This window comes from Leptopilina heterotoma, unplaced genomic scaffold, assembly GCF_015476425.1.
Source record: "Leptopilina heterotoma isolate Lh14 unplaced genomic scaffold, ASM1547642v1 Lhet_18, whole genome shotgun sequence".
NCBI classification, from domain to species: domain Eukaryota; kingdom Metazoa; phylum Arthropoda; class Insecta; order Hymenoptera; family Figitidae; genus Leptopilina; species Leptopilina heterotoma.
In genome coordinates, this window is record NW_025110896.1 from 906,546 (window position 1) to 931,626 (window position 25,081).

Below are 25,081 nucleotides of genomic sequence, written 5' to 3' on the forward strand. Positions count from 1 at the left end.
TAACTGTCACTATTTTGTTACCATTATTTGGAAAAACTATTTTTCTATCAGCGTTTTGCTACCACTATTTTGTTACCACTGACTGGTAGCACTATAATTCCATCAATATTTGGCTATTACTATTTTAGTGCCACTATTTGGTACAAAAATTTTTCTATCAGTATTCTGTTACTATTGTCCGGTACCAGTATTTTTCTATTACTATTTTTAAACTACTATTTTATTGACAATGTTTGGTATCAATATTTTTCTATTACTATTTTGCTACCACTATTTTTGCGACACTTTTTGGTACCCATATTTTGTTACTATTATTTTGCTACACAAAATTTTCTATCACTATTTTCCTACCACTATTTGGTACCAAAAAATTGTTACCAGTGTTTGGTACCAGTAGTTTTCTATCAATATTCTGCTGTCACTGTTTGGTACCAATATTTTGTTACTACTATTTTGTTACCACGGTTTGGTACCAGTACTTTTTTATCAATATTCTGCTACCAACATTTTTTTACCTCTGTATGGTACCAGCATCTTTTTTTATTATTTATTATTTTACGCATTATTTTGATGCCACTATATGATACCAATGATTTCACATCACTATTTTGTTATCACTGTTTGCTACCAGTTTTTGTCTATTAGTATTTTGCTAACACAATTTGGTACCAGTATTTTGTTACCACAATTTCCTATCTAAATTTGGTAATACTAATTGGTACCACTATTCTATTATCATTGTCTACTAACAATATTTTTCTATCACTATTTTGATACGACTATTTGGTACCAGTATTTTGCTACAACTATTTTTTTACTATTGTCTGGTACCAGCATTTTTCTATCACTATTTTGTTACCAATATTTCCTATCTAAATTAGTTATAAATTAAATTAGTAATTGGTACCACTATTCTATTACCATTGTCTGGTACCAATATTTTTTCATCACTATTTTGTTACCACTATTCTGTTACCATTGACTGGTACCAGCATTTTTCCATTACTACTTTTCAACCACTATTCTATTGCCTATGTTTGGTACCAATATTTTTCTATTACTATTTTGCTACCACTATTTTTGCGACACTTTTTGGTACCAATATTTTTTTACCATTGTCTGGTACCAGTATTTTTGCATCACTATTTTGCTACCAGTATTCTGTTACCATTGTCTGGTACCAGCATTTTTCTATTACTATTTTTCAACCAATATTTTATTGCCAATGTTTGGTACCAATATTTTTCTAGCACTATTTTTCTACCACAATTTTTTTGCGACACTTTTTGGTACCAATATTTTGTTACCAGTGTTTGGTACCTGCATTTTACTATCACTATTTTTTTACAATTTCCTTATTGTTATTATTTGGTACCATTATATTGTTGCCATTACTTTTTTGTCACTATTATCGCCTACAATATCTGCTACAAATTATGATACTATTTTAAAACATTTAGTATCATTATTTAAATCTAATTATGAATAATATCTTTTCGTATTGGTAGCAACTATAAAAATTGTTACATTCTGCGAAAAAATAAAATTTCTTATAAGCAAATATTAAAAAAAAGCAAGTACTAAAAAGAAATTTTTTTTTTCTCATGAAAATTGTGTCAAGAAACTGAACCAAAAAAAAGAGCGAAATGGCAGAAAAGAGATGAATGTATACATATGTAAATTTAAAACTCGAGTTTCTACCTTTCAGTTTGTTGGAAAATGATACTGTTTTCTTTCTTTCATTTTTTTTTTTTGCTGAGTATATATATAGTATATAATACTCTCGCGAATGGTGAATGAAAAAAATAATAATTTTGTATAAAAGAGAAAAAGAAAATGATTTGGCTCAATAAGAGAAGTAATAACAGGTAATTGGAAATTTTTGCGGGGAAAAAAGAAAATTTTTACATCTATAGGACTGCAATTGCGACTGATTTGTAATTATAAAAATTAGCGAAAACAGAATTACGTAATATTTCCTTTTGCCACATTCCAATGAATACAGAAGTTACTTGTATAATTATATAGGTACTATTCCCACATTCAAAGAACTCGTTTTTCTCCACAAATCCAAGTCTGCTCTGGGCGGTAAGATAAGTGGTCAACAAGAAAAGATAAAATTTTAGATACAACTGACGGGGCTAATTCAGTAGCTTGTGTTCTCCAGATGAGAGTAATTTCTCCAATTCAAAAGGAATAAATTTCCCCCTTTTTTTATACACAACACACAAACTGCATATATATACACACGTTATAATAATTCAATTGAATTTAAAAAATTCTCTTCGTTTTCAATATTAAAATTCAATATTTCAAAAACTTGTTCCAATATTTCTTTTTCTGCATTTTTTTATTTTATTTTTATTTTCTATTTTTATACTCTTTGTTCTATATTTATTTTTTTATATACTTTTATATTTTCTATTTTAGATATTAATATTTTTTGGTTGATAAATTTTTCTATTTTTTATTTTACGTATTTTTAAAATTTTTTGATTTTTTCCCATGAATTTTCGAAATAAAAAGAAAAGAACAATTTGAATAATAATCGTAATAGAAATAAAAGAACAGTGCGAATAATTGAAATAAACTACAGTACAATGTAGATGAATCTCCTTGAGAAAAAAAATGATTAGGAAAGATCGGCCTACGCGCCTTGAAAATGCAAGGAAACAAGTAAGTTGTCGATATTTAATGTGATCGTAAATCCGAGCAATTAGAGGTTGTTAGAGATAATGAAAATACTTTTTGAATTTAAACACAAGGTGTATACAATTATAAGAGATAATTCGGTTTTTCCTTTAAGTTCGCAGCAATAATGCAAAAATTATTTCACGACATTATTTTCTTTTTCTATATCAAAAAAAATGGAAGAAGAAGAAAAAAAAACTTTACTACTCACATCAAATTCCGTTTCTTTTTCTCTTTTTTTTGTCTTATTACGTATTGCATTGTAAGTATAGTGTGCAACAATGTTTTCATGTTATTAGAATGTGAATTTTTAATTTGTAGCCGTCGGTAATTATTAATAATAAATGGTTATATCAATACGTGTATATTGATGAGAATAAAAACGAACCGTAAAGATTTTTTTTTTAATCATTAATAATCTTCATCATTAGTTTATATACTTGGTTGTCTTGATGAATTTCTATTTTAATAGAAAGAAATAAAAAACGTGGTATTTTTACTGTCGTTTTTATTATTAAATATTATGTCACATTAATTCGATACGAGATGAGGATAAAATGTTTATTCGAGTGCGAGGGCAATAAAATTCTAGGGTAAAAATGTGTGTTTTATTATTTTTTTATGAGTTGTGCAATTTTATTAAGTTAATTTGACAATAAAAATTTGAATAAAATTTAATTAACTGGAGATATTTAGTTAATTATATTAAATAAATTTATTATATAAATCACTATTCGGTGCCAGTATTTTTCTGCAATTAACTGATATCATTATTTTCTATCACTAATTTCTACCTCTATTTGGTACCGCTATTTGGTACCAGTATTTGGTACCAGTATTTTGTCATCGCAATTTTTTTTATTTTTTGGTACCAGTATTTTTCTATCAATATTTTGCAACCACTATTTCTTACGCGCCAGTATTTTCTTACCACTGTTAGGTACCACTATTTTATTACTATTGCCTGCTACCAGTAGCTTTCTATCACTATTTTGCTACCACTATTTGTTACCAGTATTGTGCTATCACTATTCTGTTACCATTGTCTGGTACCAGTATTTTTCGATTACTATAGCTTTCAACCACGATTTTATTGCCAATGTTTGGTACCAATATTTTTCTACCACTGTTTGGTACCAGTATTTTTCTGTCACTATTTTGTTACCACTATGTTGCTACCATTATTTTTGCGCAACTATTTGGTACCAAAAATTTGTTACCAGTATTTGGTACCAGTATCTTTTTGTCACAATTTTGTTACCATTGTTTGGTACCAGTATTTTACTATCACTATTTTTCTTATCAGAACCTTGTTGTAATTATTTGGTACCATTATTTTGCTGGTACCACTATTTTTTTTGTCACTGTTGGGTACTAGAATTTTGCTGTCACTATTCGTTACCACAATGTCATTACCACTTTAGTTGATTTTTTTTCCAACTATTTTTTTATTATTCCAAAAAAACAAAAGATGAACAAAAGAAAAAACAACAAAGATAATGCGTAAAAGTAAAAAAATCCCTAAGGAGCAAAATTGTTCGGCAATAAATTAGAAGAGATGATAGAGAGAAAGAGAGACAAGATAGTTGCGGCTAACAGCAAGAAAGCCAATTGAGCGTTGGATTTGTGAATTTGAATTTAAGATAGGAATCATTTCCCTATCATCGCTTTCGGCAAGCTCGTGCGCGAATAACGAAATTCTGGGTTGAGATTGGGACCCTCAGATGTGAGTGTGTACTCCTTGTATAGTTCTCTCCGGAGGCTCAAGAAGAATCGAGATGTTGGCGAGAGGATAAAAGTGCCTTTTGGTAGCAGTGGAGCAACTCAGCACATGTAGACTCACGTCTGGCAATGAATTTTTGTCTCGTGAACGTCTACAGGCGAACAGAAGTATAGCGAGCAGAAGAATAACGTCCTACAATGTGGATCGAAATCAGAAAAGAATTAGGAAGGAAAAGAAATGGAATAAAAATTTAATTCACCTCGATTCGTGAATTAGAAATAAATAAATAAATTCGGAAATAAAAATTTAATACAATTCAATATTATAATAAAAAATACAATAACAGCATTTTGCTATCACTATTTTGTTACCACTATTTGGTACCAGTTTTTTCTATCAATATTTTATTACTACTATTTTCCTACCACAGTTTGGTACCAGTATTTTTCTATCACTATTTTGTTACCACTATTTACTATCTTAATTTGATACTACTAATTAATACCAATATTCTATTACCATTGTCTGGTACCAGTGTTTTTTCATCACTATTTTGCTACTACTATTTGTTACCAGTATTGAGCTACCACTTTTCTGTTACCAATGTCTGGTACCAGCATTTTTCTATTACTATTTTTCCACAACGATTTGGTACCAGTATTTTTCTATCACTATTTTGTTACCACTTTTCGGCACCCGAATTTTTTAATCACTATTTTACTACTGCTATTTTAGTGCTACTATTCGGTACCAGTATTTTGTTACTGCTATTTGGTTCACCAACATTTTTAGTGCTACTATTCGGTACCAGTTCCAACCATTATTTTAGAGCTACTACTATTCGGTACCAGTATTTTGTTACTACTATTTGGTTCCCCAAAAATTTTTAATCACTATTTTACTTCCACTATTTTTGCGCCACTTTTTGGTACCAATAATTTGTTACCAATATTTGGTACCAGTACTTTTCTGTCACTATTTTCCAATACTAGTTTTCTGACACTATTTAATACCTCTATTTGGTTTCACAGTTGGGTATCACTGATTGGTACATACCACTATTTGGTTCTACTAGTTGGTACCAGTAGTTTGCTATAACTATTGGGTACCAGCAGTTTGCTATAAATATTTTGTAACTACTATTTGGTACCAGTATTCCTTTTACAGTATTTTGCTTCTACTATTTAGTGACACTATTTGGTGTCAATATTTTTTTACACTATTTTGTTACCACTGTTTGGTACCACTGTTTGGTACCAGTATTTTTCTATCACTATTTTGCTACCACAATTTGGTAGCAGTATATTTCTATCACCAAAGTTTTCATAAAGAAAACGTTAGAGAGTATAAAGGTTAAATGATCGAATTTAATATTATTTCAGATTTACATCTTTAACTTTATTTTATTTTTATTTTTTAATCTCTGCAAAAATTTATTTTTTATTTATTCTTTATTATGCAGAATGTTATATTGTACAAGAAGTATTTTTCTACATAATATATATATAAGAGAGTTTGATATGTAATGAAAGAGTTGATAGACTTGAAGAACCGTAACAAACGGACATTGAAGAATGATAATTTCATAAAATTATCTCTCTCTCTCCTCTATGTATAAACATGAATTAGGAGATAGAGGGCGGCATGATTTCCTACCACTGAAAATTACCCTCGATGATAAGTATCAGGAATAATTTAACAAGTCGCGAGAGAGTTGGCAAGTCGACGTTACGATTACGATGATTCAGAGGTAACCTCGATGAAATTAATGGTCTTGTGCGGTGCAGCTTTACGATGCCTGACGGAGAGTGAGTGCTTATGGTATGCATCAGAGAGTCGAGAGAGGAGAACTATGAAACGTAGTTATTGCCAACGATCTCATATTATAAGAGAATGAGATGAGTGGAGAGCGCGCGTGTGTCTTTTTCGTGGATTTCAAACGATAAACCAGTTTTAAAAGACAGCCGATTTTTTTAATAATTACTGTAATAAATCATGAAAAGGGCGCATAAATGTCGTTTTTAAAATGTATTTAATAATGTTCGGGACATCGCATTCTTTTTTAATGCTACCATCTTTTTTTTTTTGAGTTTTTATTTATTTTTTTTTAATGTTGACGCGCGAGTTCGCCCGCATGAGATGGGATATTTTCATTTCACGCTCGCAAGAGTTCAGGTTGTCCTTTGATGAACTCCAAACCACAAACGACCGAACGCCCAATAACTACATACCGTATTCTTGTTTTTCTTTCATTCCATTCAGGAGATGAGTGAAAAAAAAATTTTTTTTTAAAAAGAAGCAGATGAAATGCTTTAAATTTCTTTTTTATTTTCCTGTACTAAAGTGACAAAACAAAGGGACTAAGAATGATGGTGTTTAATGGTTGTAGTAAAGGTGTTTTTGAGAGAACGAAAATAGTGGTAAATATTTTTTAATTGTTGTACTTGTACTAAATAGTGGTGAATAAAAAAAATGGCAATATTCTGTGTAGTCCTCAACAAATTTTTCGATGGGGAAAGTTATTGTTTCTTTTTAGCGGTACCGAAGTTTTTTTGGGATTGGTGTATTTTTAGTGCAACTATTTTTTTTACCACTATTCTGTATTAAGATTTGGTAACACTATTTAGTACTTCTAGTACCATCATCTTTTACTATTTATATTTGGTACCACTACATAGAACTAATATTTCGCTGGCACTATATTCTTACCACTATTTTTTCAGTATTTAGCTAATACCATTTTTTTCCTACTATTTGGTACCAAAATTTTGCAATATTATTTACTCCCACTATTTGGTATAATTAATTGGTACCAGTATTTTGCCATCACTATTTTATTATCAGTTTATGAAACCAGTATTTTTCTATTAGTATTTAACTAGTTTTTTTGCTTCCACTTTTTGCTACTATTATTCACTACTATTATTGAGATTTAGTGTTTGGTAGCAGTATTTTGACACTATTTTCTCCTTTATTTCACACCACTATTTGGTACTTGAATGGAAAAATAATGGCACAAAAACTGTTACCAAATAGTGATAACAAGAAAGTGATAGCAAAATACTGGTACCAAAACTGGTACCAAATACTGATAACAAAATAGTGATAGCAAAATATTGTACTCAAACTGGTACCAAGTATTAGTGATAACAAAATAGTGATAGCAAAATATTGTACTCAAACTGGTACCAAGTATTAGTGATAACAAAATAGTGATAGCAAAATACTGGTACCAAAACTGGTACCAAATACTGATAACAAAATAGTGATAGCAAAATATTGGTACCCAAACTGGTACCAAATATTAGTGATAACAAAATAGTGATAGCAAAATACTGGTACCAAATACTGGTAGCAGAATATTGATAGAAAAATATTGGTACCAAATAGTAGTAATAATATGATAATAATAAATATAGGTCCCAGACAGTGATAATAAAATAGTGGTAGGAAAACAATAATAGAAAAATACTGGTACCAAATAGTGGTTCTATATAAAAATTAATGGTTGGTACCTTTATTAAAGGTGGTACCAATTGTTATATAAAGAAATTGAAAGTTGGTACCACTATTAAAGGTGGTACCAAGTACTATTTACCCAAAATGAATGGTATCAGGTAAACCACATTCATGGTAGTATAACCAACTATATAGAATTATGTACTTTGTATTTGCTACTACAATTTGGTACCATTATAAAATATGGTACCAACTGCTAGTTACACACAATATATAGCAGCAGGAAATTCGATAATTGGAATTTCCTGTCACTAGTACCGATATTAATTATGGTACCAATTGCTAGTTACAGATAATTTATAGTAGCAGCTAATTCAGTATTTGGAATTTGCTATCACTGGTACCACTATTAATTATGGTACCAATTGCAATTTAAGCATAATTTATGGTAGCTGGTAATCTTATTGTCCAAATTTGGTACCATCGGTACCATTATTCTCATTATTAATGTACCATTTGTAAATAGTTCATAGTTAATAGTAAATGACAAATAGTAAATGGAAAATGGCAAATAGTAAATAGTAAATGTAAATAGTAAATGGCAAATAGTAAATAGCAAATGGCAAATGGTGAATGGCAAATGGTTAATGGAAATTGGTAAATAGCAAATTGTAAATGGAAAATGGTAAATGGCAATTGGTAAATGGCAAATACTAAATGGCAAATGGTTAATTTTCGGTTCATGGTACCACTTTTCTGCCTGAATTATTTCATATTTCTTAAATTTTTTTTTGTATTCCAATTGAAAAGCAGGGAATTAATTGACGATTTAAAGTAGGAAGGGCTTGAAGCGCCGGCGCATTCTCGTTCAATGGTTTTGCGCCGGTTGACGTGTACGGTACGATGGGTACCAGAGCAAAGAGAGGGTTTGCCTTAGAGCTGTTTGACTCCTCCCTCACCCGCTCCTCCCCAGCTCACGCGAGGAAACGCACCTCATTCCCCATATAAACGCACACGCATTTGTACCATGAATATTTCACGCTCGTCGATTTCCATTCGAATTGAATTCAAATCATTTTTTTCAAAAATGGAAAAAATGTGTGATTCAAATAGACCACTGTAAAAAATAAAATAAAAATAAAATAAATTCAAAAAAGAATAGAGGCAAAATTCTTATAGAAATAGACACAATTTTCGCAGACAAAAAGAAATTTTAAAGCTCAGTTACTGACGGTAACTGAGCTCTACTCTCATCGCAGGTATATACAAAATACAATCATGTGAATGTTTAATGAACTGGTTAAGGCCGCACGTCTCCGGATATATTTACTTTAGCTTTGTAACTTTACTAGTGTTTTGATAACTCTTTGGTATAGAGAGAGAGTGAAAAAAAAGAGAGATGGTCCAACCACCACCACCAGCACTATATCTACTTCTCAATGTAAATAATCCACGTGTGTGTCCTGAACTAACATCACGTTGGATTTATGTTTCAAGCACTTTATCTTGAGTTTTGTCGCCCGTCATTTGTCATTTAATCATATTGTCCTGATCGTTTCTCCCTCGCGCAGCATTCGCTTTATACGGCTAATCAAAATAACTGATTTGTGATTTTATATATGTATATAATAATGAATCAAAGTCTCGAGGAATTTTTTTTTTTTTAAATCCCGGTGAGTTTTTTTATTTCGTCTTTTTTCATTTTTCCCATTTTTTTATTCCAATTTTTTTTCGAAATTATTATTTCAATTTTTTTTTCGTTTCTCGAATTTTTTTTTTATTATTTGAATAGTTTTTCTATTTTTTGGATTTTCGAATTGTTTATTTCAATAGTATTTTTATTTTTAAATTGTTTATTTATTTTTCAAATTGTTTATTTTAATTGCTATTCATTTTTCGAATTGTTTATTATTTTAATTATTTTTCAGTTTCTCGAATTTTTTATTACTGCAAAATAGTTTTTCTATTTTTTTTTGAATTTTCAATTGTTTTTTTTCTTTTCATAATTGTTTATTTTAATTGTTTACTTATTTTTCGAATTGTTTATTATTTTGATAATTTTTCCGTTTCTCGAATTTGTTATTTCTACAAAATAGTTTTTATTTTGTAGATTTTGAATATTGTTTTTTTACTTTTCTAATATTGTTCATTTCAATTGTTATTTTATTTTTCGAATTGTTTATTTTAATTGTTTTTTATTTCCCAAATTGTTTGTTATTTTAATTATTTTTCCGTCTCACAAATTTGTTATTACTAAAATAGTTTTTTTTATTTTTTAGCTTTTCAATTGTCTTTCTATTTGTTTAATTGTTTATTCAAATTATTTTTTTATGTTTTGAAATTGTATATTTTAATTGTTTTTCCATTTTTATAATTTTATTAATTTAATTATTCTTTCTTTGTTGCAATAACAATATTTTTAAGTGGGGAATTTTTTTTTTTTTTTGCAGTAAAGTTTATTTGTATAGCGCGACATTGTCATACCGCCATTTCGCCCACTATGAACGAAACACATTGTTGTTAACCCTTTCATAAAACTTTCGATTACAGTCAATAAATTCCGGATTACATAACTTCTTTCTCATCTACACTAGAATCCACTCGTAACATGAGTTAAAACAAAATACTGTTGGTTAAAAAAATTCTCTAAACTTCCTTTAAATAATAAAAAAAAATATTTATATAACAAACTAAAAAAACTTACAATTTTTAATAAAAAAAACTAAAAAATTGTTTATTTAAACAAGACAAAAAAAATTGCGAATTAAAAAAAATTACAAATAAAAAATACAAACAAAAATTATTTGTGTAAAAAAATAAAAAAAACGATTTTTAATTAAAGAAACTATTAAAAAAATTAATTCCTATAAGAATTTTTGTTCTACGGTTATTAAAAAATGAATTTTTTAAAATATTTACTTTTTAATTTATTTGCAAAGTAATTTAATATGAGAAGTCAACCAAAAGTTATTTTTGAATGCAACATAATAATTTTGGTTGAATACATAATAAGTTTGATTCAATAAAAATTACGTCTAATTCAGACATATTTTTTTGGTTGAATAAATATTTGTGAATTAAAAAAAAAATTTCTCAGTGTAATGAAAGAAATAAAAAAATTGAGATGGATTTTTTATTTTTCAGAATTCATTCTGATGGACGTTTTGAGGGGACAAAGTATCGAACAACTGGAAAATAAAAGGTAAGTGTCAATGATACGAGGGTCGCGAGTAAAGCCGAACATTATCTCTATCTATTATATACTAAGCCAGCCAATTCTGAGACGAAGCCAAATAAACACTCCGGGGGTACATTAGTCCGATAATGACTCAGTTCAGCCACATTATACTTTTTTGTCTAATACATATATTCGAATTAGAAAATCAAATTAAACCAAAAAATTTTTTTTAGTAATTAATATTTTTTAATAATAATAAATAATAAGTTTAATAATAAAAACAGCTAATTAAATTATTTGTCTATTGACAAATAAATTTTTACTTTAATCAAATAATTTTTCTTTAAATCAAATGAATTGTATTTGATTTGAACCAATAATTTTAATATTTGATGCAAATAGCATTTAATTGATTTAAATAAAAATTATTTGATTCAAATAATAATTTTTTTATAATAGAAAAGTTTAATATAATAAAATATTAATTATTATCTAACTTGGAGAATTTTAATAACGCCGAAATAAATATGGGCCATTGTTTCTAATAAAAAAAAAATAATAATCATAAATTATACATCATCTGATTTTAAAGTGCACGAGAACGAAACAAGTTCAGACTCCGCACTGATCGCGCGAGATAACCGTGCGGTGGGATATAATATATAATGAATCATCACGATTAAGCTAGACCAGAATCTCTTATGTGTGTATTTTGGATATACATATATATTTTTTTTATATGTATTTTTTTGTATATATGTATTTTGTATTTATATCGTACAACCACAAAAAAATGTCTATAAACAAAAAGATGTAGATTGATTTTTTCATAGCGCCCAAGTTGCAAGCTGAAATATTTAGTTTACGTTAATTATTTTTTTTTTTTCTAAACAGACTTTGCGAATTACTGTCACGTTTAAATATTAAATCTTCTCTTTACTGCATATGTGTTGAGAAATCCAATCTATATATAAAATATGTTTATCTAATTTATTATACTCGATGATGTAGCTTATTTCGTTTCAGATCAAATGTAGTTTCTTACGCACGTGGAGCAATTTTTTTCGCGTAAAATTCTTTTTTTAAACAATCGTGCTTTTTTCTTAATGTTACACTTATTATAATTTCAAATCACAATACTATTTTACAGAAAACAAAAAAATTTTTTATGATAAAAAGTTTAGAAAATTTGAATTTTTTATTAAAAAAAGAAATTTTACTCATTCTTTATTTATTTAGACTTAAATTTATTTATTTATTATTTATTTGGCTTGTCCCGTGATCTTCTAAATAAATAAATAAATAAATAAATAAATAAATAAATAAATAAATAAATAAATAAATAAACTCAGTTATATCTTTTACTTTATTTAGTTATTTATCTATTTAGTTATTTATTTATATTATTTATTTATTTATTTATTGAAACTCAAATCTATTAAATTTCTAATTAAGTTACATTTTTATAATAAAGTTTTCGCGAAATTAATTTTAAAAAATTTCTATTAGTTAATGAGTAACTTTTTTTTACTATTGATAATAATCGTCCTAAAGTTTTGAATTTCGAATGTTTAAGTGAACAAAATTTATTAATTTTCTAAATTCTAATTCTATTTTAGTATAAAAAATGTGTTAAAAAATAAATCGTAATGTTTGAAAACGTTTAATATACGTTTTCGTTTTTTTAATCAATCAGTAATTTTGGAAAAATATTTATTTTTAGTTTATGTATCAGCGTTAATTACTTTCAAGTAATTTTTGTTAAAAAATGTAAAATTTTACTCTTTAAATTTGAATTATTAAAAAAGTTCATTAATTTGAATTAGTGATAAAATTTTTGCTTTTGATTTAGTAAATTTTACTAATAAATTAGTAGTACTAGTAAATTTTAATTAATAAAAGCTAATTTCTATTTTGAACTATTGACTTATTATTTTGCTTTTGAATTTGTAAATTTTACAAATAAATCAGTAGTGCGTGTAAATTTGACTTTAAATTAGTAGTTAGTAGTAGTAAATTTTAACTAATAAATAGATATTTCTAATTTGAATTATTGACATATTTTATTAGTAAATTAGTAAATTTTAACTAATAAATAGTAATCACTAATTTGAATTATTGACTTACTTTTTGCTTTAGAATTAGAATTAGTAAATTTCACTAATAAACTAGTAGTAGTAATAGTAGTAAAATTAACTAATAAATAGTAATTAATTAATTCAAAAGCAAAAATTCATTCACTAACTCAAATTAGTCAAAATTTTTACGATTTCAAATTTTAAGAGTAGCGCCTTTATGTTAAATAAATAAATAAATAAATAAACATTGAATAATTAATTAATTCAAAAAAAGAAATTAAATTAATTCGCTAATTTGAACCTTCGGATTTTTTAGATTGTTTAGTAATTTAGACAACAAGATGTCAAAGTGTCGCTAATTTTATTATAATAATTTTATTTAGGTAGGTATTATTTAAATTTTTAATTACTATATTTAAAATTAAAAATTTGCTTCTTTTAATTGAAATTTCCTGTTATTGACACTTTTTTAAAATTAAAATTTCCTTCGAAAACGAAAACTTTTTTAAATCGAAAATTGTTTAAAATTGACATTTCTTTTTAGTTTAAATTATTTTTCATTGAAATTTCCCTTTGAATTGGACTTTTAAAAATTTTAAATAATAGAAAATTTTCTGATATTTTAGAAGAGAGCAACAGTGAAATGAGTTGCGAAAAAAGAAATGTTTTTTTAAATCGAAAATTCATTTTAAATTACATTTTTTTAATTTTTAATTAATTGATTGAAAATTAAAGAAAATTTTCTGAAATTTCAGAAAAAAAGTGAAAAATAATGAGTTGTGAAAAAAGAAATCTCCTTTTTAAAACGAAAATATGTTTTAAATTGAATTTTCGAAATTTCAATTAATAAAAACTTTTTTAAAATTTCAAAAAAAAAAACAGATGTGAAAAATAATGATTTGCGAAAAAAGATTTAATGAATAATTATTAAATTATTATGAATAAAGATTAAAAAGAATAATTATTTGCATAATGATAAATCAAAGTAGTGAATAGGAAAATTGATGACAATAAAATGATGACAATAAATTGATGACAAAAAAAATGACAAAAAATACAGAAAAAGATTTGAAAAAAAATGAAGAGGAATTAGTTAATGAGCACTAAAAATTATGTTAATAATTAACAAATGAAACTTAACAATGTACACACACCGCCTTAGAGTGGCAAGGGCAATCGCTCCAGCCACCAGCAGCCCGAAGATCATCTCTTCCTCTTCCTCCGGTAGGAGACTCCTCGACTTCTCCCGACGATACAGCTTCCTTGCATCCACTCACGCACTTCCGGTTACTTCAGGAAGTTCTATTTTTCAATATTTTTTTTTTTTAAATCGCGAAGTAAAATCCAATTTTTCACTTATTTTATTTTTTTCTACTGTTAACAGTTCCTTATTATGATAGTTCGAGACAGCACCAGATTTCTCCACATTGTCCCAGTTCAATTAACATTTCCTTCAATTTTTCATTTTTCATTGAAAATTTAATTTTCATCCCTTTTCTCATTGTCCTCCAAGTTAAAGGGTCGTTCACACCAACAATTGTGAGTGACATTCGTCCAAACCGATTACATGCGAAAAAAAGGTCTCAATTTATAATTAAAAAAAAAGGGGAAAAAATATTTTTTTTTGAAATTTATTAAAATATTGTGAAAAGGGGTAAGGGGGTAAAAGAGAATTTTTGGGGAATTTTAAGGGTGGTTTTTTGTAGTGGTCTTTTTTGTATTTTTCTCGAAAAAATAATATTTTCAGCACGACCAGACACGCGATATTTGACCATTCAGCTTGCCGATCTCGTTGTGACTGAGACACTGCTGAGTGGGTCTTACTCACTTGGTCGGGACTCACTATTCACTCACTCACTCACTCACGCCTCGGTCCCACCTCTATCTTTTTACCCGGGCACCACCACAAACTCCCCACTCTGCTTTTACCCTCACGCGTGGGGGTACGGGCTCGACCCCCGGGCAACGCGATTTCATTACATGTATCATTAAACTCACTGCGTGCTTTGCCTTCTGATACACTTCTCAATATATATTTATATACACCCGAGAGGGTTAGCGTCCAATCGTCAATTGACTTTTTTTTTTTTTTTTTTTTTTTTTTTTGACGAAAAATTATCGAATTTGCGAAAAATATTTATTCTATTATTTATTTGAAAATAGTTAGGTAAATTATTTTATATTTTTTTGTTTTTATTTTTTCTTCACTGTAGACTGATGGAAAAAAATTTATTTGATCCAAATAATCTTGTCTGGTGCATTAAATAGATATTGTCTATTATCAAATAAATATTTACTTGATTCAAATAATTTTTTAAACAGGGCAAATAAATTATATTTGAATCAATAATTTCGGTATTTGATTCAAACACCATTTGATGATCCTAAAGTTCTGTAAGTTCAAATGAACAAAATTTATTTTCTTCTTCTTCAAATGTTTTTTTTTTATTTTAATTAATTAATTAATAACTCACTTTTTTATTTATAATTTAATTATTTTATTTTATTTAAAGAAATTATTTACTTTACTTTGTTTCTTCGATTGAAAATGAATTTTTCTTTGATCGAAAAATAATTTATAATTTATAATTAATTTTTCTTTGATTCAAAAATAAAATTTATTTGTTTGAAAGAAACTTTTCCTTAATTTTAAATTAAATTTTCGAAAGTAATATTTTTTTTGACGTTGTTTGAATGAAAAAATTTTTTTGACTTTAAGGTCAAATTTTTTGGATTTAAAGAAAATTCGTTTAAAATCAAAGAAAATTTGTTTAGATCAAAGAAAATTTGTTTAAATAAAAGAAAATTGGTTTAAATCAAAAAAAAAATTTTCTTTTTAAATCAAAAAACAATACTTTGTTTAAAAGTGAAAATTTATTTATAGAATGAAACAAAACGAGTATAATAAACTAATTTTCTTGAATTAAGAAAAAATTTTTCTGAGTTTAAATATTAATTTATTATTTGTAAGTTCTGACTATTTAAATGAACGAAATTTTTTTTGACATTATAAAAATATTTTGAAAATTACTCACTGATGAAAAATCCTCTGTGACAAAATCAAGCATTTGGAATGTTAATAATTTACTTTTTTACATGTGAACCAATATTATTATAAAAAAATTTGAATTTAAAGAAGAAATAACAAATTTCGTTTAATTAAACATCTTCAATTTAATGATTTTTTAATTTTAATTTCTGTAGTTTTTTTAAATAACTGGAAATATATTTTATTAAAATTTGCAAATACCCTGAAAAAAATTTATTTCATTCAATTAACCAATTACTTGTCTATTATCAAATAAATATTTACTTGAATTAAATAAATTTTATCTAAATCAATTAAATTGTCGTTGAATCCATAATTCCAGTATTTAAATCAATTTTTTTACTATTTTATTTAAAAAATTTTTTTAAAATAATATTTCACTTGAATAAAAATTATTTAGGACAATTTAAAATTATTTGACGCAAATAAATATTTATTTAACAAATAGACAAGTAATTCTTTATTTGAGTCAAATAAATTTTCTTTTCAGTGTATATTTAAAAGAGATTACTGCACTTTTGATAACAAACATCATCTGTATTTTTAAACGTCAAAGTCAATAATGACTACAAAAAGTTATTAAAAAATTTCGATAATATTTATTTAGAATTAATTTACAATAACAAATTGAAATATTTACTAGATATCAAATAGAAATTCCGTGAAATTCTACAGAATTTTTACTAGATTTTTATAAGTTTACTGTCTAGAATAATTTTAATAAACTTCTGTAAAAAAATTTCCGACTCAAAGTCAGGAAAAGTAGAGGAAATTAAAATTGGTCTGGAAAATTGGGAGAAAAAGTCAGAAGATTTTATCAAGAGTACTGTAAAAAGTATAAGATTTCTACACACAGGGATTCTTTTATTTAATTTGGAGAAATTTTTTTTTTTTTGACTCGCCAAAATTTATATTTTGGTTAAAATATATTTTCCTATCGTAAAAATAATTGTTTTTAAGTTGAAATCAATTTTCCTTGATTGAAACAAATTATATTTAGTTCCAAAAATATTTTATTTAATTAAAATTAACTTTACTTAGTTCAAATAAATTTTCCTTGGTTCAAATAAATTTTCCTTGGTTCAAATAAATTTTCCTTGGTTCAAATAAATTTTCCTTAGTTCAAATAAATTTTCCTCGGTTGAAACAAATTATATTTAATTCAAAAATATTTTATTCACTAAAAATAAACTTTACTTAGTTCAAAGAAATTTTACTTAGTTTAAATAAATTTTATTTTTTTCATTTCGTTTTTTTGTTTATTTATTTTTTTACTTAGTTTTTTAGTCAAATAAATTTGATAGATTTCAACTGAATTATTCCTTCAGGTATTAAAAAAATTTTATCACGAAAAAATTTCCAAGTAGTGTAAAACTTTTTTTCCCATTTACTCTAAAAGTAAAACGCCAAACCCTATTGAGCAACGCACGCTGCGAATTTTTGTGGATTAAAAATGTATTTTCAATTGATTTCATCGAACCGCAATATGCAATATAAATTCTAATCGATTTCGATGGAAATATCCTGACAGTATGTTAAGTCAATGTGTGAAATAATTCCGTGACCGAAATTAAGCTATCTATTGACAATGCTATATCCGTCACGTTTATTATCAGTCTTTCTTATCATTCAATGTCGTTTTTCACTTTTCATCTCCTCCACTCAACAAAAGACCAATACCATCTTATTTAAATCCCCCTTTTTTCACCCTTCTTTTCAACCCTATCAAAATTGAGATCGGAATTCTCTAAAAATTTTCGCCAAAAACGGAAGTAAAATTAAATATTTTTTTTCCAGTAAAAATTTTTTTCTAAAATCAAGATTCAATTGCTGCAATTTATAAAGATTTTTTTTTTCACCGCAAATTCTAAGAATTGGAAAACGCTCTCTCGAAGTGTATTTATATACTAACTTATTAGTATCGCAGACACAACTCGAGATTTGCCAGCAATGTCCTCTGATTTTCCACGCAATCGCACACGGAGCTCCAGATTCCAAACGAACATCCGGTTGCTCAATGGATCATTAATTTTACGACTCGCTAGAATCATTCCTTAATAATTGTTATAGATAGTGCGACACACTTCTTTCTTTTCTGTTTCTAATTTTCATGTTATTTCCGACCTCGAAAATCATTCAATAATAAGTTTTATGTCAAAATCTATGTAGTAAAAAGCAATTATTTTATTGATAATTCCGAGTTTTTTTTTTCTCGTCAAGAAAAATGAGAATTGTAATAAAAAAAGGAGAGAACAATATTGTCTTTTTCAATATTGTCTTTTTGCAAAAGAAAAAAAAAAGAATTTGGTATTAAAGATATTAAGATTGTGGGAGATAAACATTTTGTGTCATTACTTTTTTTTGACCGATTATAGAGACGCAGTTTTATGACAAAAATGAGGAAAAGTGTCATTCTCGTTTGGTTATCTTTGTCAAATAAGAGGTCGGCCACCTACAATGTTGACAAAAATTTATGTTTGAATTAATTAAAGTGGAGAATAATTAGAATTAGAACGGTATTTGTTCAATTATTATTTAAGCTCTGGACGATGGACAAATTTTTTGAAAACGAATTTCTTTTTAAGCTAATGGATTTTTTAGAATATTTCTGAATATATCTGTTTTTTATTTCTCCACTTGAGAACGCCAAGATTGCCACTAGGTGGCGAGGAATCTGATTTTGTCAACTGTATTGCCATCTAGCGGTGACCTTGGCGTTCGCAGGTTGTTAATTCTGTAAAAACTTAGTAAATAAAATAATACTATTAAAAATTGATTTAATAGTAATTTTATTTTTAATCTGAATCGAATTTTTCCTAATTTTGCAATTTACCAAATTTTATAATTTGGTAATTTTGCGAAATTTACTCCGAAAATAGTAAAAACTGACAGAAAACAGAAAAAGGCTTACGCCTTTTTCTGTTTTTTTATAAAATTCATTTCATAACTGAAATTACAATTTTATAATTTAAAAGTTAGTAATTACAAATTAATAACTTTAATTGAATATTAAGAATTAAAAATTACAAAATAATTAAAAACAAATAAAAATCACAAAATAAAAAGTTAATAATTAAAATTTAATAATTTAAATTAAAAACTACGAATAAGGAATTGCAAAATTACTAAATTACAAAATTCAATTTTGAAATTTCCAAATAAAAATTAAAAAACACAACATTCAATAATTACAAATTAATAACTTAAGTTGAAAATTAAGACTGAAAAATTACAAAATACAATTTTAAAGTTTCAAATAAAAATTAAAAAATACAAAATACGAAAGTTTATAATTACAAATTAATAATTAAAATTAAAAACTACGAATTAAGAATTGCAAAATTACAAAATTCATTTTAAAAAAATTTCAAAATACATTTTTCGAAAGTTTTAATTAAAAATTACAAATTAAAAAATACTAATTAAAAATTTTAAATTAATAATTTCAAATTAAGAATTAAAAATCAAAAATCAAAAATTAAAAAATTCTTAATTAGAAATTAAGAATTTAAATTAAAAATTTAATTTTAATTTATAATTTATTGCAATTCTTAAATTGCAAAATTACAAAGTAAAAATAAATTTGCAAAGTACAAATTGAAAGTTCCAAATAAAAATCAGGCCTCGAACTGAATTTAAAAATAAAAAATGGCTTCAAATATGTTATAAAAAGTTCGTAATGTTTGGAAATAGTCGAACAATATTTGTTTACTAATAATTAGTATCGTGTTTCAAAAAAACAGAGTTAAAATTGTGCACTAAAAACAAACTTTAAATTATTCTCACAATAAAATTTATTTATTTTATTAATTATAAAAAAAGTTTTTGAGGAATAAAATTGTGGCTTAATTTTGCCACTTGAGAACGCCAAGGTCGCCACCAGGTGTCAGGAAAAATTCCAGGAAGGAATTAAATTGCCATCTAGCGGCGACCTTGACGTTCGTAGGTGGAGAGTAGCGTCTCCATATTGAATCTCAAAATATTCGTCAAATTTCGTAATTCTATAATTATTTACGATTATAAAATTAATTGTCAAACTCTCTAAATTTGATTAAATTTAGAGAGATTGACAATTAATATAAACGTCTTTCAATTTTTAATTTACTTTAATTTGACATATTTTGTATAGTTTTCAATTTTTTTTAGTCTGCGAAAGTTTTAATAGAAACAACTAAAAATTTTGTTAGTAAAGAAAAATTGATAGCTACTCTCTAAATTTTAATTAGTATCAATGTTTACTAATTTGAATTAGTGACTGACTTTTTTTTTTTAATTTGGAAATTTTAGTAATAAATTATTTGCAATTACTATTAAATTGGTAGAAATTACTATTTATTAGTTAATGTTACTAATAAATTAGTAGAAAGTATTATTTATTAGTAAATTAGTAGAAAGTACCTACTATTTATTAGTAAATTAGTAAACATTTTTACTAATTCGAATGTAGAGATTATTCTAGACAAAGGTTTTTTTTGCGAGATGCTTTTATTTAATTGAAACAAATAATATTTGTAAATAAAAATTTATCTCTGGTTGAAGGAAAAATAAGAGTGAGACAAAAGAAGAGAAAGAGAGAGACACACCAAAAAAGTGCTCTTTAACATTATCTAAAGCTGAAACAACTGTCAAAATTCTAAAATCAATTTCGCGACACACCACCATGAAAAGGATGAAGGATTTTTTCTTGCTGTTTACACACGATATCTCGAGTTACTGAAACGATTTTGTATTTTTATTGTCCTTTTTCTATAATCCTGTTTCGCTTTAAACGTGTCGAGAAGTGCGATGAACAAGTCCGGGTGGTCGAGAGCCCTCTCCTCCTCCCCTCTTTTTTTTTTTTTGAATGAATCTTCCTCTTTATTTCCAAATAGCCGAATTTTGGTTAAAATTCAGTTAGATCAATTGCTTTCGACACATAATCGATATAGATCACAATAAATCAAAAATCGATCAGAAGATAAAATAATTTCTCTCTCTCTCACTGTTTCAAAAAAAAAAAGTTATGAATCATTTTTTTTCCTCTTATCTCTTTTGTTCTCTTAGAGGATGAGAAATAAAATGCTATTCTCGCCGAGAGAGAGAGAGAGACATGGGAGACATTCAGAGAGTTTTATACAATTTTCTGCCGAATGACACATCACTTGATTTTTGAGAATAGAAACTTAGAAGGGGAGGGGAAAAAAGAAAAAACACAGTCAACTCTCCTCTTCTTTTTCTTCTTGTGTTATAAAAATTATTCTTATGGGAGAATTAAATTACGAGACATTAACATATTACGGTGACCTATCTAAAAAACGAACCTGAGCTTGCTGGTAACTTAAGACCTTGATTCACCTTGATGGCGCCTATCCTTCAACGAGCGCACACGCTACTTGCTGATATTCATATCTCGATGAACAATATATATCTTCCGAATCAAGATAAACATTCCAATTCTTATACTTTCGATCTTCTTCAAATCATTCAACTCTCCGCGATGTTTATCATTTTTTTTTTCATCCTTTTTGTAACAAATCATATTTTTATTTTCATTCGATTGCAATCTTTTTTTTTATATACAATATCTTTTCGACATTGCGATGAGTAATAAATTTGATTATATTGATATTAAATAATCCAATCTTTAGCATCTTGATTTAAATGATTTAATTGTATTTTTAGAAATTTGTATATATACATAAATTCGGTGAGTAATAATTGATTACTGATTTTTTATTTTTACTTTTTTTTGGAGAGAAAATATAATCTTTGAGATTATGACTCAGGAGTTAACGATAAGCATAAATTCGCAATTGTAAACAGGCAAAAGGTGCTAATTAAAAATAATTTAAATTTAAATAAGTAAATTAGGTAAAAAAATTGTTTTACAGCTAAAAAAAGGGTATTTAGTTAATAATTTAATTTAGTTAAATATTTAATTTCATTAAATTTACTCTGAAAATAGTAAAAACTGACAGAAAAAAGAAAAAGCCTTACGCCTTTTTCTGTTTTCTGTCAATTTTTACTATTTTTTCTTTCTTTATTTAAATATTAATTAAATTATTTTAATTACCGAATGTTTACCAGAATTTAATTATTTAAATACATTCTGAAATTATGAATTACAAATTAATAATTTAAATTTAAAATTACGAATTTGGAATTGCAAAATTACAAAATATATTTAAAAAATTATAAAATACAATTTTTAAAATTGCAAATAAAAATTACAAAATACAAATGTTAATAATTGCAAATTAAGAATTTAAATTAAAAATTATGAATTAGGAATTAGGAATTACAAATTAATAATTTAAATTAAAAATTGCGAATTAAGAATTGTAAAATTAAAAAATTATAAAATACAATTTTGAAAATTCCAAATAAAAATTACAAAATACAAAAGTTAATAATTGCAAATTAGGAATTAAAATTAAAAATTCGGAATTAGGAATTTGGAATTACAAATTAATAATTTAAATACAAAATTACGATTTAGGAATTAATTAAAAATTAAAAAATAGAATTCGAAAGTTCCAAATAAAAGTTAAAAATGACAAAATACAAAAGTTATTAATTACAAAATTAATAATTTAAATTGAAAATTACGAATTAGGAATTGTACAATTACATTAAAATATCATTAAAAAATTATAAAATACAATTTTCAAAATTCCAAATAAAAATTACAAAATACAAAAGTTAATAATTGCAAATTAGGAATTTAAATTAAAAATTAGGAATGAGAAATTACAAATCAATAATTTATATTAAAAATTACGATTTAGGAATTGCAGAATTAGGTACTAATTACAAATAAAAAATTACAAAATAAAATACGAAAGTTCCAAATAAAAATGAAAAATGATAAAATATAAAAGTTAAGAATTACAAATTAATAATTACAATTAAAAATTACGAATTAGAAATTACAAAATTACTAATTACAAATAAAAAATAACAAAATACATTTTGAAAGTTCCAATTAAAAATTAAAAATAACAAAATCCAAAAGTTAAGAATTAAAAATTAATAATTTAAATTGAAAATTATGAATTAGAAATTGTAAAATTACAAAATATACTTAAAAAATTATAAAATACAATTTTGAAAATTCCAAATAAAAATTACAAAATACAAATGTTAATAATTGCAAAATAAGAATTTAAATTAAAAATTAGGAATTTGGAATTACAAATCAATAATTTAAATTAAAAATTACGAATTAGGAATTACAAAATTGCTAATTGCAAATGAAAAATTACAAAATAGAATTCGAAAGTTCCAAATAAAAATTAAAAATGACAAAATACGAAAGTTAAGAATTACAAATTAATAATTTAAATTGAAAATTATGAATTAGGAATTGAAAAATTTCAAAATTACGAATTACAAATTATAAAATACAATTTTGAAAATTTCAAATAAAAATTATAAATTACAAAATACATATGTTAATAATTTAAATTAAAAATTACAAAATGCAATTTTGAAAGGTCCAATTAAAAATTACAAAATGCAATTTTGAAAGTTCCAATTAAAAATTACAAAATTAAAACTGTAAATTGCAGAATACTACAAAAATACAAAATACTTTAAATAAAAGTTTGTTGTCTTAATATCTTATCAAGGGCTTTTATTAGTAAGTACTTTATAAAAAAAAAAATTATTAAACTAAAAATAACGAATTAAAAATTACAAAATACTACAAAAATAAAAATATTAAATATAGTTTAAATAATTTGTTATTTTTAAAAATTTGGATTAAAAACACAATTCAAAATATTCTCATAATTAAAATTTTGCCTTTTATTAATTATAAATCATTTTTTCAGGAATAAAATGGTGTTTTAATTTCTCCACTTGAGAACGCCAAGGTCGCCACTAGGTGGCTCTGATTTTATCAATTGAACTGACATCTATCGGTGACCTTGGCGATCGTAGGTGGAGCAATTTTAATCAAAAGATTTAATAAAAATAAATTGTTCTACATCTAAAAAAGGGTATTTATTTAATAATTCAATTTAGTTAAATATTGAATTAATTTAAGTATTTCATTTACTTTAACTGAATATTTAATTCTCTTCAATTAAATATTAGTTAGATTATAAATAATTTACCCAGTGGGAAGAATTCTATATAATTCATTTGACAATAAATTTACTTTACTTCGTTTATGAGAGGATTTTCATGCCCCCTAGGCGGGAATTTAAACAACTTTTTTGGCGCAAAATTCAAAATAGAGAAATTCATTAATATTTTAAAATAAAATAAAGTAATATAAAATTCAGTAATAGTATATTAATATTAATAATATGTAAATAATTAATATCTATAAAAAATAATTAAATATTAAAAAAATAAATTTCTATCCACAATATTTAGCAGATAATTGATATAGAAACGAATTTACATTATGAAAATAGAACAGAAGCGAGTAAACTTACCAATTTGCATCTTCCAAGTAGACAATAATTCCAGTTCCAATCTTCCAATATAAATCACTATTTCTCCACTCTGTCCACACTGTAAATACTAAATAATGATGTCAGAGAAGTTGCACTCACTGTGTGTTTTATTATCGGAAAATCAGAATTGTTATTTACAAGTACATAAAAACGTAAATATATTGTATAAACTGATTGTCACGAATAGGGTCAATCGAAGAAACTGTTGAAAGTGAATATAATTCGCGCCCTCTTTAAATCAATGAATAGAATAGAATGAGACTTCCCAGGGGCACACGAGTTTATAACTACATTGTGGGCGATCACATCGGCAGACCACCGGTGATCAACGTTTAACACGTGGTCGACGCCGTTTCCCAGAAACCATTTTGCACCTTGTCAACTAGAAAGAATGTGCCCGAAAAGGTGCCACGCGTCCAATATATATATATACAGGAGTCAAATTGACACACATTT

The 25,081-nt window shown here is 25.7% G+C and overlaps 1 protein-coding gene across 2 annotated transcripts in view; it reads right to left on the reverse strand.

Annotated features, from left to right (window-relative positions):
• Positions 1-24,851, reverse strand: part of LOC122499972 — a 50,354-nt gene extending 25,503 nt beyond the window's left edge. The window contains exon 1 of one of the 2 annotated variants that reach the window (XM_043608584.1): positions 24,605-24,851. In XM_043608584.1, the coding sequence (XP_043464519.1) occupies positions 24,605-24,614 (10 nt within the window). In that variant the 5' untranslated portion in view covers positions 24,615-24,851. Of the gene's footprint in view, positions 1-14,281; positions 15,107-24,604 lie in introns of those variants that run through there. The other variant, XM_043608583.1, reaches the window with a different exon arrangement.
• Between the last annotated feature and the right edge of the window lie 230 nt (positions 24,852-25,081).